Source organism: Pangasianodon hypophthalmus, chromosome 28 (genome assembly GCF_027358585.1).
Source record: "Pangasianodon hypophthalmus isolate fPanHyp1 chromosome 28, fPanHyp1.pri, whole genome shotgun sequence".
Classification (NCBI taxonomy): Eukaryota; Metazoa; Chordata; class Actinopteri; order Siluriformes; family Pangasiidae; genus Pangasianodon; species Pangasianodon hypophthalmus.
In genome coordinates this window covers 10,320,614-10,337,625 of record NC_069737.1, presented here as the reverse complement: position 1 = coordinate 10,337,625, position 17,012 = coordinate 10,320,614, and the positions used below count along the sequence as shown (strand labels likewise).

At 36.0% G+C, this 17,012-nt stretch overlaps 1 protein-coding gene across 11 annotated transcripts in view; it reads right to left on the bottom strand.

Moving 5' to 3' along the window:
- Positions 1-17,012, bottom strand: part of LOC113544364 (collagen alpha-1(XIX) chain) — a 270,413-nt gene that overhangs the window by 134,846 nt on the left and 118,555 nt on the right. For 10 of the 11 annotated variants that reach the window (XM_053230917.1, XM_053230913.1, XM_053230916.1 and 7 more), the window contains 3 exons: positions 16,774-16,818; positions 5,875-5,916; positions 3,132-3,200 (listed from right to left, as the gene is read on the bottom strand). In XM_053230917.1, coding sequence (XP_053086892.1) covers positions 3,132-3,200; positions 5,875-5,916; positions 16,774-16,818 — 156 coding nt within the window. The remainder of the gene's footprint in view (positions 1-3,131; positions 3,201-5,874; positions 5,917-16,773; positions 16,819-17,012) is intronic. The other variant, XM_026943160.3, reaches the window with a different exon arrangement.

Genomic DNA, 17,012 nt, shown 5'->3' with positions numbered 1-17,012 from the left:
ACCCAACCTGCCTTGTGTCAACAGTTCAGGCTGATGGAGGTGGTGTAATGGTGTGGGGAATTTTTTCTTGGCACACTTTGGGCCTGTTAATACCAATCAATAATCACTTGAATGCCACAGCCTATTTGAATATTGTTGCTGACCACAATTTACCCATATTCTAATGGATACTTCCAGCATGATAATGCACCACATCGCAAAGCTGAATCCAGTAGAACACCTTTGGGATGTGATAGAATGGGGGATTCACAGCATGAAAGTGCACCTGAAAAATCTGCAGGAATTGCATGATGCAATCATGTCATCACGGACCAGAATCTCAAAGGAATTTTTCCAACATCTTGTGGAATCCATGCCATGAAGAATTGAGGCTGTTTTGAGAGCAAAGGGAGGCCATAAACAGTATTTGTATAGTGTTCCAATAAAGTGTTCAGTGAGTGTACTTATCAAGTTTTTTAATTATAGCTCAATGCTAGTTGTTTAAAATGAGTGAATTAAAATGAAAATGAATTTTTGAAATCTGACTGGCTGAAAGCAGCCATGTTTTTTTTATGTAATTCAGTGAGTAATAAAAAAAATCCAGTTACAGATTGGCAGATCGATGCAGCACACCAAATTTAAGCTCAGTTGGACTTTTGGTTCCTGAGAAACGGGTATCTGAACTTAACTCCAACTCCTATGAATAGTGCCCCCAGTGGCCAATTTGAATGAGACTGCATCAGTTACTAGTAGGTTCCCCCTGAACCTACCATTCAAGTTTCATGGCAATAGCTTAATGGTAGGCTTGTCAAATGCCAGTAAAACCTGATTGGCCGATGGCAGCCATGTTTGTTCCGTAATTAGGGATCATTATAAATAAATTATAAATAATAAATAAAACTAGTTTGCAAAAGTAAGTTTTGCAAATTATGCAAATTATGATATATTTGAATGAGTGTGGCTAAATGGTCCAAAATGCAATATTATACAGTTTCAGCAATAGATTCAAGGTAACAGAAATTTCTTTCTACACCTTATTTTCCAAGAGATGTGCTTGTTTTTGTGTGCATAAAATATGAATAGCAACCCCCAGCTACCAATTTCAGTGGGACTGCGTCAGTTACTATTGGGTCACTACCTCAACCTACCATTCAAGTTTCATGAGGATAACTCAATGGTAACCCTGTCAAATGCCTGCTGAAAGACAGCAGTGTTTTTAATTACTTAGGTCATCATCAAAAATCCACTTACAGATTAGCACAAAGATGCAGCATAACAAATTTCAACACAATCAGCCTTATGATTCTTCAGAAGGAGCTATTTGAACTTAAACTCTGCCCCTATGTACTGTATGACCACCCCCAATGGGTCCAAAAGGCAAATTTCTATAGTTTCAGCATTACAATCCAACTAACAAAGAAATTACTTTCTACACCTTATTGTCCAATAGATGTGCTTATATTTGTGTGCAAAAATATGAATAGCTTCCCCCAGTGGCCAATTTCAATGAGACTGCGTCAGTTACTAGTGGGTCACTATCTGAACCTACCATTCAGTTTCATGACGATAACTCAATGGTAATAGCTTTCAATGGCTTTCAATAAGAAAGCAGTTGGTGGCCATGTGTTTTAATTACTTAGGTCATCATCAAAAATCCACTTACAGATTAGATGCAGCATGGCAAATCGTCAACATAATCGGCCATACAGTAATTCAGAAAGAGCTATTTGAACTTAAACTCAGTCCCCTATATATGACTACCCCCAACCTTCGTAGATGTCCTCAGAATCTTGTACTAAACATTTATTTCCAGTTTGGTTCAAATCCAAATGACCAATCATGAATTACACCTCTTTGAGTAAACCAGCTCCGCTGCCTTATCACTGAATGATGTGGTGGCCATATTGTCTATAATTGTCAACATATTTTTGTTAATTATTGCACTTCACACTCTCCTGAGAAGTCTGACATCAATATTGTGAACATGAGCCAAAAATCCTAGGACTGTTCACAAAAGTAGGTTTTTACATATTATGCAATTATTATTATTATTATTATTATTATTATTATTATTATTATTAATAATAATAATAATACATTTTATTTATATAGCACCTTTCCACAGCTCAAGGACACTTTACATTCCAAACTAGTAGACATAGGGGAAGAACAAAAAAAAGGTGAGCATGTTGTGCAAGCAAGTGTAAGTAGTTCACTATGTTCTGAGAAAAAGTCTGAATGTCATTTCAGGAGGTTGAAAGATTAGTAATATAAGGAGCAGTGTTGGACCAACCACCTTAAATGCCAAATACTCAAATGATGTTATATCATAGAAATCAGCACTGACTATTTTGATTTTGTTGCAATAAACAACAGTAAGCCCACCACCCCTGCCTTGAATCTGGGGCTTGGACAGGTAATTCTAATCACAAGGAGTAACCAGATTGAGGTCTAAATAATCATTGGGTATTTGCCAAGTTTCTATAAGTAGCAGCATATCCAGACTTTTGTCAGTAATTAAATCATTAAGCAGCAAAGCTTTCTCTGTCAAGGAGTGGCAATCGAATAGAGCCAGCTTATTGCTGTGGCGATCAGATTTTGTGATACTATCACAATACTTGTTGTCTTTAACTAAATATCTCAATGAACCAAAGTTTCTCATTCATACATCACACTTACGAATATCCAGTCTATTTGTCCAGATCGATTGCGGAGTCGAGTGATGCAAAAACAAATGTAATTTTGGAGAGTGAAGAATATACCTTGGGCAGCGAACAATTCCAAGCGTCCAATAGTACTCGTATGTCGTAATAGTACTCGTATGTCGTACATTGATGCGAGATCAATGCTCTGAGTTGTGATGCAGGTATCTTATGGCCATGACGGAACTATTGATAGCTAGTATAAGAGCAGGAACAACCAAAGGTCTCGAGAACAGTAGTGGTGAGCTAATCCAAGTTGTGTTCGCCATATGATAAGGCCAGACGGATATGAAAACAATTAATCAAGACAGTGGAGAAACCACTCACAGCAGTACCACGTTAGCCAGAACCCAGTAAGGTCAACACCAGCCAGCCTTTGGCAGGAAAGTTACCCAACTTGTCAAGGATACAGGTATACATAGCTGGACGAGTGGGTGGAGAAAGACTCACCAACACCACTGAGACATGGAGCAGATGGGAAGAGGGCTCATGGTACGCTGAAGCGGTGTAGCATAGCTCCTTTCCAGTATCCAACAGTGTATCAGGTGCCAACATAGAATTAACAGTAGACACAGAAGAGAAACCAGACCAGACACAGGTAACGCCGGTGTGAAGCAGCAGCCAGATGCGCACAGCATACTCACACCGGAAGAGGAAGCTGAATAATAGATTTGCATAAATTTGAGTAGGGTAATGTAAGGTAATATAAATAATGCAAGGTTTCTATAGATTAATCAATAGAATCAAGCTAAAAAAAAAAAAGAAATTTCTTTCTACCCCTTATTTTCCAACAGATACTGTATGCTTGATTTTGTGCAAAAATATGAATAGCACCCCCCAGTGGCCAATTTCAGTAAGATTGCATCAGTTACTACTGGGTCAATACATGAACCTACCACTCAAATTTCATGACGATGGCTCAGTTTTAACCCTGTCAAATGCCTGCTGAGTGGATGATGGTACCAATGTTTTTAAAATAATTAGGTCATCAAAATTTCAATTATGCTATGTATGACCACACCCCAAACTTTGCGGATGTTTTGCAGTCCTTAGAATTTTGTCCTGTATAGGACATTCACGTTTTGTCTGGATGCACACAGAGTTATAGCTCTTTTTTTTTTTAATATTTATTATTATTATTATTATTATTATTATTATTTTATTCCCTGATTTTCATGGCCAATTCCTACCTATCAGGCAGCTCTATCACATGACAGCTACCAAGGTAGATGGTATAACATGTTTCCTCTGAGCCAGCCCACCACATCTTTTAGAACTGCTGATGCAACACACTCAGAGGAATGCATTCTGTCCACTTCCGCATGCATAAGCTCACAGGGACACTAGCCAATTATGGATGTCTATGATTGATAGGGGAGAGAGAGTATAGTCAGTTTTGCTTTCTTGGGCTACTGGCCACAAATGGCAGTGGCGTCATTGGGAATTGAACTGGCAATCTTTAAATGATAGGGCAAACACTTATTTCACGCCACTCAGGAGCAAGCTAACAGCTCTTTGCATAATATATGCTGTGCCTCATTAGACTTGACTGACATGGGGCAGCCACACTGTTTACAAATGTCAAAATTTTTTTGATAATTATTGAGGTTCATACACACCAGAATAGTTTGATATCAGGTTTATGATCAGTCAAAAATCCTAGGACTAGTTTGCAAATTATTGTTATTATTATTATTATGATTTTTATTGTTGTTATTATGGTGGCCATGTTTTTCAAGTAACCAGCTCATCATCAAAGATCCACTTGCATATTAGCATAGAGATGCAGATGCATAGACGGATGCAATGGCAGTTTAGAATTTTATTAAAACTGGGAAAACAAATCCAAGGTGTGAAGCAAACTTGTAAACAGGATCAGGCAAGATGTCAGGCAAACAGCAATTCAAAGGTAAAATACAAAAACCAGAATAGCAAATGCATAAACAAAGGCTTTTTAAGTCAGGTAATCATACAGCATTACTTTGCAAAAAGTCATTATGAGTGTCTGTGTGTATACATAGGCTGAGGATGTGATTAGAAACAGGTGTGCCTCGTTAGTATTCAAGTGAATAGGAACATGCCGGTGGAGAGAGGTGTTGTGAATTGTAGTCTGCACCTAGTTCTCACAATTTTTAAATTTTGCAGATTATGCAAATTGTCATAAATCGGAGTGAGCGGGGCTAAATAGTTCGGAGGGGACTATATCTAGTATACAAAGAGTTGCTTTGATCTTCGTTTCTCTCTCTTGCATGTCTGAGAGCTCCTTTTGCACGTGATCTCATACTAACACTGTCATTTTCCTGTTCACTTTATTACATTCAGAGCTGATAACATTTGTCACTGCATTTGTCCATGAACAGTGTCATTGCACTTCTGTGGCTATTTGGTGGATAAAAGGGGGAGCACGTCACTTCACTCTTATTCCACTTTTTAATCCACCAATCCAAACACCAAGACCAAACTGGAGCTAGAGTTTCCTATAAGTCCATAACAGTTAATTAAAGGTCTGTACCTGGTGCCCACATGACAAGGAAACCTCCTTTTTTAAATTTGCCAGTATTTTTGTTACACTCCTTCTTTTGTGTGTGGATGAGCGGGCCTTTGTTCTCAAATCAACATACACACACCCTGAAATATCCACTCACTCAAAACATTCACTGCCATTTTTATAATGCATTGCTACTGCTCGATAAACATTATTCTATTGAAACAGTCTTGTGTTTGCTGTCTCTCAGATCAAAACTGAAGCTAAGCTACTATTTAAGAACCCCCAAACTATATGTCACTATTATGATTTATGGCAACTGATATTGATTAAATTAATTAATGGTAATTTAATTATAGTTAATTATTTTATTAATAACTAAAGCCTTGAATATTAACATCTATATAATTTTTATGAGACTGATTACTTAAAGACACATATGGCCATCATCAATCTTAAGTAGCAACCCTTAGTAAGAAAAATTCTAATAATTATAAGAGGGCTTCCAAGAACATCATGGCTGGACTTCTCAACCGAAATTGAACTGTCCCAGCCTGATACAAGATCTTGTTTTTGTAAAACCTCTGTTTTAGTCAATCAAGCATATTTTCTATATAGAAAAATTTAGACAAAGATCTTGGTAAACATCTTGATATGGATTCAGTACATACTCACAAGACAGCCAGAGAGACTATGAAAAGACAATACCTTCAGAAGTGAGCCAACATCTCCAACAATTGGCAGTGCTGTCTGGAATAAGAAGACATAAGAAGAGTTAATAAAAATTTTTAGCCAGGTTCTTCCAAGAATCATAGGAATTAACATGCAAGGCTTTTAATCCATCCCACCTGTATTTCTTCTTAAATAGATTATAAAGGGCAGTATTACACACAAGTAATCACATAAAATGCATACATACATGGTGTTCCAATCATAAGGCAGCTTCAAAGGTAGACAGCATTTTTGTGTAGCATTTGCATACTCAAGGGACAAGGACCATAAAAGAGAATGGCTCACATTGCTCATCAATGGAGAACCAAAATTCAACTCTTGTGTTTGTCTTATTTTTTTCTGTGCAAGTTTACTTTCACTTTTATCTGTAAGTGAAACTGTTTTTAACTTCATTGGACAGTCAGACCTCTCCAAGTTATAAAGCCAACTCCACCATGAAGCATAGCCATGGACAGATCAACCTGCAAACTGCAGGTATGCATGAAGACAGACTCAAAAGTGCTGCATCACCATTCCCTTAGAGTCGAATCCCAACCAATCAACTCCAAGCACATCTGGTAAGGAAAAAAATAATGTTTTCTATTGCTTCTTCAAAGCTCTACTGTTTTGAGTAATTTAAGTGGTAAACTGTTTTGTTAAAATCAACATTCTGTTAATCACAGGGATTCCAGTGCATTGCCACAAATCTCCCCTCTCTCTTTGATCTCTCTCTCTCTTATCATTGCATCTCACTCTGCTTACTAACTGAGTCACTCAGTCAGTGATCTCTGTTTTTTTTTCCTCTAGGAAAAATAAGCTCCAAACCCCATAATGTTATTCCCATTAATGTTACTACAATGTTGTCTGAAAAATAATTTTAACCTAGCAATTTTCATTGGATTCTGGAAGGTATCCAGCAAGATTTAATTTTTTTTTAAATTATTAATATTTGGAGCTTATCATTCATCCGTTTATGCTCTGCTTTCCTATACTCTCGCCTAGATGCCCACGTATTGTCATTTAGCTGACTTGAACCTTGTTTGTCTGGTTTTAAACAGGCCAACAGAGTTGAGGGTGGTGGCGCAAGATGAATGAAAAGAGTGACTAGTTGTTCTGCACTTAACTGGTGTGATGCTTCTACGATAGACATTGTGCACAAAGCAAGGTCTATGAAGACAGAGTTTGCCAACAATAGAGTGGAACTACTCAAGTGGCATGCACAGAACTGAACTGGAATGCCAATCTGCCCCAGGCTTCGTCACCGGACATCAGTGCCTGACCTCACTAATGCTCTTGCAGCTAAATCAGCAAATCTCCACAGCCATGTTCCAAAATGTAGTGGAAAGCCTTTCCAGAAGGGTGGAGGTTATTATAATAAAGCCAAATGGGGGACTAAATCTGGAATGGGATGTTAAAAAAGCACATATAGATGTGATGGTCAGGTGTCCACAATGTTTTAGCCATTTACAATGGATATAAGAAGTCTACACACCCCTGTTAAAATGACAGGTTTTTGTGAAGTAAAAGAATGACATTAAGATCAATCATCTCGGATCTTCCCCACCTTTAATGTGCAATTGCAAAGTATACAAATAAAGTGCAAACAATCAGAAACTTTTTAGGGAAAACAGAAAAATAAAAAACTTATAAAAACCTACCTGCATAAGTATTCACTCCCCTAAATTAATGCTTTGTTGAAGCACCTTTTGATTTTATTACACCACTGAGTCTTTTGGGGTAAGAGTTTATCAGCCTGGCACATCTTGACTTGGCAATATTTTCCCACTCTTTCTTGCAAAAACATTATAGATCCAGCAAATTGTGAGGGCATCTCCTGTTCAGGCTGCGTCAGGTCACCCCACAGATTTTGGATTCATTTCTTTGTTGATTGGAGTGTATGCTTTACTTCAAAAATGACAAAATGTGTATTTTCTTACTCTGGAGCTTACAGAGACACAATCAAATATATTTAAAACATTTCTCCCCTTAAAGTTCGCTGAATCTAATCTAATCAAAGAAACCCAGGCAACTGGTGCTTTATAGTAATGGAGTCAGTACCGTCTAAAAAGTGCTTGACGTACAAATACGTAAGATTGTACCAAGATCATAGCCGTCTACTTTGCAGGATATCTGACTTACTGCAGTATTCGGATACAGCATGGATTCAGTACAGTGAGATGTAACACTCACTACAGGAGCAAGTGGATATGACGTTGGACTACTGATCGAAAGGTTGTGTGTTCAAATTCCAGTACTGCTAAGCTGCAACTGTTGGACCGTTTTGCAAAGCCTTTAACCCTCAACTGCTCAGTTATATAAATGAGATAAAATGTAAGTCGCTCTGGATAAAGGCATCTGCCAAATACCATAAATGTAAAAAAAAAAAAAATACCATAAATTCAGATTTAGGGATGTAAGACTCAGATGTTCAACATTACATTACATTATTGTAATTACTTCTGTTATTTTTTATAGCATATATTTTATATTTTGGTTTGCATTTTTGCATGAATGCGAAGAGGTGAATTTAGACAAACTTCTTGGAGTCCCTTAGGATTAGGTCCTTCAGTTATGCACAAAGTTTGGTCAAAATACATCTCACAGTTGCTGAGATGTACTCTCACTGTTCGGCAGCTTCACCATCAAAGTCGTTTGTGCATCACAGATGAACTGTCCTGTACATCAAATCTGAGAAACAACTTTTTTTTATCAGACTGGTCTCACAATGCTGCATGCCAAATTTGGTGATGATTGGACAAAATTTGTGGGAGAAGAAGTGAAAAAACAGTTTTTCATAAAAGTTAAAATGGCCAACTTCCTGTTTGAGAGATCTCAAATTCGTTACAACACTCGACACCTTCAATGGAATCAAGGGAAACAAGAATCTTGATTTTATGCTAAGCAATTCAAAAGTCATGGGCAGTTTTACAAATGTGCAAATTATAGCACCACCTAGAAGTGAATTACACAAAACAGTTTGGAGACCCTAAGAATAAGGTCCTTTAGTGGTCTACTGTTTGGTGGCTTGCCCATTATGGTTGAACCATCCCGTATATCAAAAATCAGAGAAACAACTTTTTTACTGTTTTTTACTGGTCTCACAATGCTGCATGCCAAATTTGGTGATGTTTGAACAGAACTGGTAGGAGAAGAAGCCAAAAAAAAAACTGGTTCTAAAAAATTCAAAATGACCAACTTCCTGTTTGAGAAATCCCAAATTCATTACATTCACAACATCTTCACCTTCAAGGGAATCAGGAGGAATATGAATCTTGATTTAATGTTGAGTGGTTCAAAAGTTATGAGCAATTTTACAAATTTGTTAATTATAGCACTGCCTAGAGGTGAATATAGACAAACCTTCTTGGAGACACTTAGGGTGTGGTATTTCAGTTATCTTCAAAGTTTGGTCAAAATATGTCACACCATTGCTGAGATATGCTCTTACTTGCTTTTTGGCAGATTTGCTGTTAAATTTTATTGGATTTTATGGACGAACTGACCCATAGATCAAAAATCAAAGAAACTTTTTTTTTCAGGGAGTCTTTACAACGCTGTGATTCAAATTTGGTGATGATTGGACAACGTTTGTAGGAGAAGAGAAAAAACTGTTTTTGAAAAAATTCACAACTGCGGAAAATACAGTATGCCTCAAGTTAACATCATGGTGTCTGTTGAACTCAGCTTGATCCAAAGAATCAGAGGAAAGTGTAATTGCTTTTCGATTACATTCTGTAACGGAGTTATTATTGTAAACATATGTCCAAATTTGACCTATTGGTGGCACTTGAGGGCTTGAATTTTTTCTCTTCCAACTTTCATAAAAGTGTACAAAGCATTCTATAGGCCCCACAGACTCCATAGGAAGAAGAAGAAGAAGAAGAAGAAGAATACATACAATCACTGAAGTGTGCCTATGCCCCTTCAGTGCTTGGCCCCCTAAAAAGTGTTTGACATGTAAAACGAAATATACTATATTAGAGTCTATCACTCCTATCATATAAAGCAAACAGATTCTTGTTTTTTTAAAATGTTTTTTAAAGAAAAATATTTAAAATTCCATAACTTTTTGACTGTAAGATTTACATGTGTAACTTTCTGATTTTAAGAGTTACGCATGTAACAGTGAGGGGGTACATTACTGTCTATTGTTTATCCACTACAGCAACTAGATTCTGAAATTAAATGCATTTATTTTAATATTTTGTTTTTCATTTTGGTCCCCAAAAAGTTTTTAATTAAATAACTTTTTGATTGTAGGAGTTACACATGTAACCAAATGACGAACTCTATTACACCTGTCAACTACAGCAAAGAGATTTTAAAAACTTAGGGTTTTTCTGTTTATTTTAATGTTTTCTTTTTCATTTGCAAAAAGGAAAAGTAATTAAAATTCAATAACACTATGACTGCAGGAGTTACACATGTAAAACCAAATGCACTATGATACAGTCTACATTATTCCTATCAACTAGAATAACTAGATTTTAACATTTGTTATTTAAGCAAAAAAAAAAATCAATTACTTTTTGATTTTGGGAGTTACATATGTAACAGTGAAGGGAATTCATGCAGTCTGTCATTTTTTATCAACTACAGCAATTAGAATTTGAAAATGTGTTGCTTTTATAAATGTTGCATCCAAATCTCACAGCCTATCAATCTGTAAAGGAGACAGGAATGATAACATCTCTTTCAAAGTTCATGAAGTGAAAATCCTGCTGTTGATAGAGCAACCTGTTTGAAGCCTTGGGAGGCTGTACACATTCGATCTGTCAGACAAAAGCATGGCAGCCTCTGTCATGACACAACTCTCTGATGGTCTGGGAAAGACTGACTAAAGCCATCTCCCAGGAAAGTTCAAGGTCTGGTGCTACCAGTTTACCCTATACCAGCATCTGATGTGGCTGAAGAAACTGTGTGAGATCACTGTGACTATAGTACTGAAGATGGACTCCAAAGCCAACATCCACAAATGGCTGGGTCTTCCTCTGTGCCTCTCCAACACAGCCTTGTTTGAAAGGAATACATTCGAGTTGAAGCCACTGAAGCCAATCAACCAAGGCTACAGACAGCAGAAGGAGAGGATTGTGCTTGAGTAGAGACTCTTCAGACCCCTATGTGCAGAACACCAAGGCCCCAGTCCAAACAGGGAACAAACTGAGGGCAGAGCAAGCAGTTATACAGGCTATCAGCTGGATGAAACACCAAAAGATTAGGTGGTTGTGGTCAGGCAGGGCTAGACTTGGGTGGGAAACAGCTCCAAAGATGTTCAAAGCAACAAAGAAGTAAATTAAAGAGCTGGTGATTGCTATGGTGGTCAAGATGGAAGAGGAAAAGTACAAGATATGTGCAGAGAGCCAATGACAACAAGGGAGCTGGACAACTTGGGAGGCTGTGAGCAGCAGGGCCATAACCTGTGCTGACGTATGATGATTTCTCAGGGGAGAATGAGCTTCCTCATTAGGTCCACATGACTCTCCTCCAAGTCCCAGATACCTGCCCTTGTGTTACAGCTCAGAGGCAACCTGCCAACTACATGATGCCCAGAACCCAAGCTTGCTGCACATTCTCTCTGGCTGCACGGCAGCACTCACCCAGGGTCGGTACAGTCATGGCATCATGACTGGCTCCTGTGGAAACTAGTGGAGGTCTTGGAAGCACACAGACTGGAAGCAAACAGGGCCACCCCGTAACATCACAATAGCTGTTCCACTTCACTGGGCAGGAAAATGGGGCACAGAACATCACCCAGAAGGAGCGGTCTGTCCTGGCACATGGATGGGAGTGAAACCTGAGGGCTTTGACCAACAGCTGAAGTACCCGAAGGAGGTCAGCACTACATCCCTATGGCCAGAGATTGTCCTGTGTTCCACCTCTTCCAGGACAGTTATCATTGCAGAGCTCACCATTCCATGGGAGGAGGGAATGCAGGCAGCCTTTGAGAGGAAAAACGACAAGTACAGGGAGTTGACAACTGAGTGTAGATAAGCAGGGTGGAAAGCATTCACATATCCTGTGGAAGTTGGCTGTAAAGGCTTCACCAGGACATCCACCCAGTGCTTTCTGAACTCATTATCATAACCAGGCTAAAGAAAGCATTCAGGGAGCTGGCTCAAGAGGCAGGAGTCCTAGGAGATGTCCCTACCACTGCTCCACCACCTTGACGTGTTCTGGGTTTAATGGAGCAAAACATTAGTGAAGGGTGGATCCCAGGTGATGGCTAGCAAACACCTGTACTCAAATTTATTATTATTTTGGCCTAAAAACAAAAATAAAAATCAATAACATTTAGATTTGAGGGGTACGCAGGTAATAGTGACGGGAATACCTTACAGTCTACTATTTCAATCAAGTACAGCAACTAGATTTTGAAAATAAGTGTTGCTTTTATTTTTTATTTTTTTGCCAAAAAAAAAAAAAAAAAAAAACAGAACAGAACTAAAATGCAATAACCTTTTGACTGTATGAGGTATACATGTACAACAAAAATGCACAATTATACAATCTATTATTCCTGTCAACCGCAGCAACTATATTGTGAAAACTAATATTTTTTATATTTTAACTTTTTTATTTCAACAAAAAATCAAAAAGCAATACTTTTGTTTATTTCATGGTTTACACATGTAACAGCAAAGAGAATACATTACAATGTATTATGTCCATCAACTACAGGAGCTAGATTTTTAAAATACATGTTGCTTTAATTTAAAAAATATTTTGTCCAAAAAAAAAAAAAAGAATTAACATTTAATACAATTTTGAATGTTTGAGTTATACTTGAAAAATCAAATGCACTGATAAAGTCTATTATTCCTATAAAATACAGTAACTAGATTTTAAAACATCAGTGTTTTTTTTATTTTAATGGGTTTTTTGACAAAAAAAAAATTAAAATCCAATAACTTTTTGATTGTATGAGGTACACATGTATGAGGTACACATTCAAATGTAATACAAAAAAGTCTGTTATTTCTATAAATTACAGCTCCTAGATTTTGAAAATAAGTGTTGTTTTCGGCCAAATAAAGAAAAACTATTAAAACGAAATAACATTTTGACTGTATGAGTTACACATGTAAAAAGAAACCCTAACAATAATCCAACCGTCAAAACCCTCCTGTGCCTGTGAACCAGGGTCAATTTATAGATAAAAAATGAGAACAAATCATTAAAACCCCTAATATTCTGCAGAATAATAGAATTTATCATATAGCATTTGGTTTTACATGCGTAAATATAATCTTTAAATATTTTTTTTAAAAAAGGAGTTTTCAAAATATACTTGCTGTAGTTGACAGGTATAATTTTGCCTCACACAGTCAAAAAGTTACTGAATTTTAATTCTTTTTCTTTTTTGCAAAAATAAAAAAAATAAAAACATTAAAATGAAACACTGAGTTTTGAAAATCTATTTGCTGTAGTTAACAGGAATAATAGAGTGTATCTTAGTGCATTAGGTTTTACATGTGTAGCTTGTACAGTCAAAAAGTTATTTAATTTTAACTATTTTTCTTTTTTTTTGGAAAAAGTAAGAATTAAAAACATTAGATTAAAAAAAACACTGAGTTTTTAAAATAGAGTTGCTATAGTTAGGAATAATAGAATGTATCATAGTGCATTTGATTTTATATGTGTAACTTCTATTCTATTTATTTCTAAATTAAATTTTAAATTTACAAAAGAGTTTTTAAAATACAGCTGATGGAAATATAGACTGTAATGTATTCCCTTTGTAACTCCTAAAATAAAAAAAATGTATTGATTTTTTAGCAACTTTTTGCTGAAATAAAAAAAAAGTTTTTAAAATCTAGTTGCTGTAGTTGATGGAAATAATAGAGATAAAAATAAGATAATAGTATCTTAGTGCATTTGGTTTTACATGAATCTTAACTATTTTTCTTTTCCTGTTTTGCAAAAGAAATAAAAACATTGAAATAAAAAAAAACACTGAGTTTTTAAAATCTAGTTGCTGAAGTTGACAGGAATAATAGAATGTATTATAGTGAATTTGATTTTACATGTGTAACTCATACAGTCAGAAAGTTACTAAACTTTTTTGCAAAAAAAAAAAAAAAAAAGACACTTTAATTTTTATTTAATATAAATAAAAAACACTTGAGTTTTTTTTTTTTTTAAATCTAGTTATATTTATTAGTTCACTTATTTTCAAAATCTGGTTGCGTCTTTGATAGGAAAAATGGAGTATAATATAATGTATATCAGAACATTTGTTGAGTTTCATTTGTATTTGTTTATAGAAAATAACAAACAATAGCAAAAAGCTATTAATATAGCAATAAAAACACCTTTTTTAAATCATTTTGCTGTAGTTGCTAAGACTAACAGAACGTCATATGGCACATTGAGTTTTATATATTTAATCACTCATTTAAAAATTCATTAAAATGTAACAAAACACTTGTTTTCAAAATTTAGATTTTAATGTAGTGCACTTGGTTTTATTTTTATCTCTCTTATTTTGCAAAAATTGCAAAACAAAATAATAAATATATGCTATAAATAATAAAAAAAACAGATTATAATTTAGTACTTTACTCATACTCTAATGTAACATTTCTTTCACTTCTAGTGAGTCTCACATCCCACTACTACAACCTTCAAAATGTGATTTTTTTTTTTTTTAAAAATATGACTTTATTAGTGTACTTCTGTATGAATTTGTGTAATATTACACTTGTAATGAGTGTTACATCCCACTGTACTAAATCTATTCTGTATCCAAATACTGCAATACGTCAGATATCCTGAAAAGTAGACGGCTAATCTTGCTAAAATCATAAATATTTGCCCGTGTCTTGCACTTTTTAGACGGTCCATTGATGACTCCATTGCTATAAAGCGCCGGTGACCTGCATTTCTGAAAGATTTGCTTCAGCAAGCTTTAACGAGAGAAATGTTTTATGTGTGTTTGATTGTACATGGTAAGAAAATACACGTTTTGTCATTTTTGTGTGTTTATTTCTTGAGAAATAGAAGATAGACTCTTGACTATGCAGCCAATGTCCAATATAAAACCAACATTACCGCGGAGACAAAAACTTGCCAAAAATACGCTGGCGCCATCCTGTTCACACACTTTGACTAACTCCCTGCCAGAGCTGAACTGCACGCAATATTTCTCTCTCTACTGTCTTCGTCCCCATACCAGGAGGCCGGCCACGTATCTCACCTGGCAATTAATTTTTGAAAGCTCAGCGCCAACGCACACACAGACACGCAAGCTCTGGGGCAGCGTGCGCGTCAACAAACGCAGATTCTCGCATGCTTGCGCGCTCCTCTCTCTCTCTCGTACACACGCAACTCCTTTGCATTGTGTCTATCCCTATTTAGAATCAGGTCTTCTTAGATAAGTAACTGATTATTTTTTCTTTTCACCGTTTCAATATATTCAGTGTTATTGGACATTTTATTTCCTTGTCTTGATTATTACTTTGATACTGCAAGAAGCCGAACTATTCAGAACAAAGCCTTCAGAAACCAAGTCATTCATTATTATTGCTTTCAGCTAAAACTGAGTTTTTAATCATTCTGACATATTTGAAAGTTTAAATTTAATTTCTAATTAAGTCTAAAATTAAAAAGGGGATATTCTATGAGACCGATTACCTAATAAGTCTAATTTAATGAGACTCATTACTTTATGAGACTGACTAATTTTAATTTACAGTGAAGCACCTATATTGCTGGTATGTACCTTGCATTTCAAGTGCTTCCTTTATAAACAGGCCAATTTCCTCTACAAAGTGAATAAAAATTTCTCATTTTTAACGTATTATTAAGCAATATTGCATGAGCAAGAGTATGGTTATACTGAATATTAGCACGGCTGTGATTCAGCCATAGGCACAAGCCCGCAGGGTGTGTGCCATAGGTAATCACAGCCATGCTGATATTCAGTATAACCGCACAACTGCACATGCATTATTGCTTTTACACAACCGTTCTGTAAACAAGAAATTAATATCAAGTGACATTTTGGACACAATATGGCCAAATGTTGTTTATTTTTGCTCCGCCAGTGGAAATAGATCCAGAAGAGGCCACACTCACTTTATAGCACATCAGCTAGCTCACTAGCTAGCTCTCACTGATTTGTACATTCCCATTAAAGGTGTTTATGGTAAAATTTGCATCCCTTCTTCTTTTTCATTTTCATCTGACAAGCTTTCACATATTTTAAGTCAAAAGTTATATTTCTGAAATGTATCATTGCCGTGTCCACTGATGTTGTTTCATCTACTGTAGTAACAGTTTTGAACTAGAAAGTGGAATTTTACATGGTAAACACAGACAAGCAGGTGATATACACAGTGAAACGTCCCAGTGCGGTTATAGGAAATATAAGCACTCTTGAAACACCACTCAACCAATCAAATTAGTGGACCAGAACTAACTGTTGTATAATACTTTGATAAAATGCCACTAACTGAGATGAAACCAGAATTAATAGTTTATTATGTTAAAATAGTATGATAATTTACATAATATGTAAACTATTATGTTAATTGAATTAATTCTAATAATCTGTAAATGTTATTTGCCCTTTCATATAAAATAAAGGATATTATTAATAACCATCGGATGACTGCAGGATGTGCTGGACTTGTGAATAGCCTGTCAAACTGTAAGCAATGAATAAAGGAATATGGTAGGTGTACCTGATAAAATGTCCAGTGTGTAAGTGCAAGGTTGTGTGCCTAATAAACTGGCAACTCAATATATTACATAGCATGTGTACATAATTATTTTATGTTTTATGTTGTAATTTTATTGTCCTCTATCCAAGCTAGTTCATGACTGGTTCATGCCACATATGAATCTTTAAATGCAGTATAGTATTTGCATATAGGCTAGGAGAAATTAACTTACTGGTTCACCTGGAGGTCCTGGTCTGCCATCACGACCTGGAGGTCCCTTAATGTAACAGCAGAAGACACAGTCAGATGTCAGATACTAATAGTGAAAAATAACTACATAAACAAGAAGACACATACATGCAAAATTTAAAGACATGGCTGGCTCTGTTCAGTTCAGGAGAAATGGCTGTAATTATGATGCATAAATAAGACTGCCTAGGAATAATCTGATCGCTGGTAGACAAATATCAA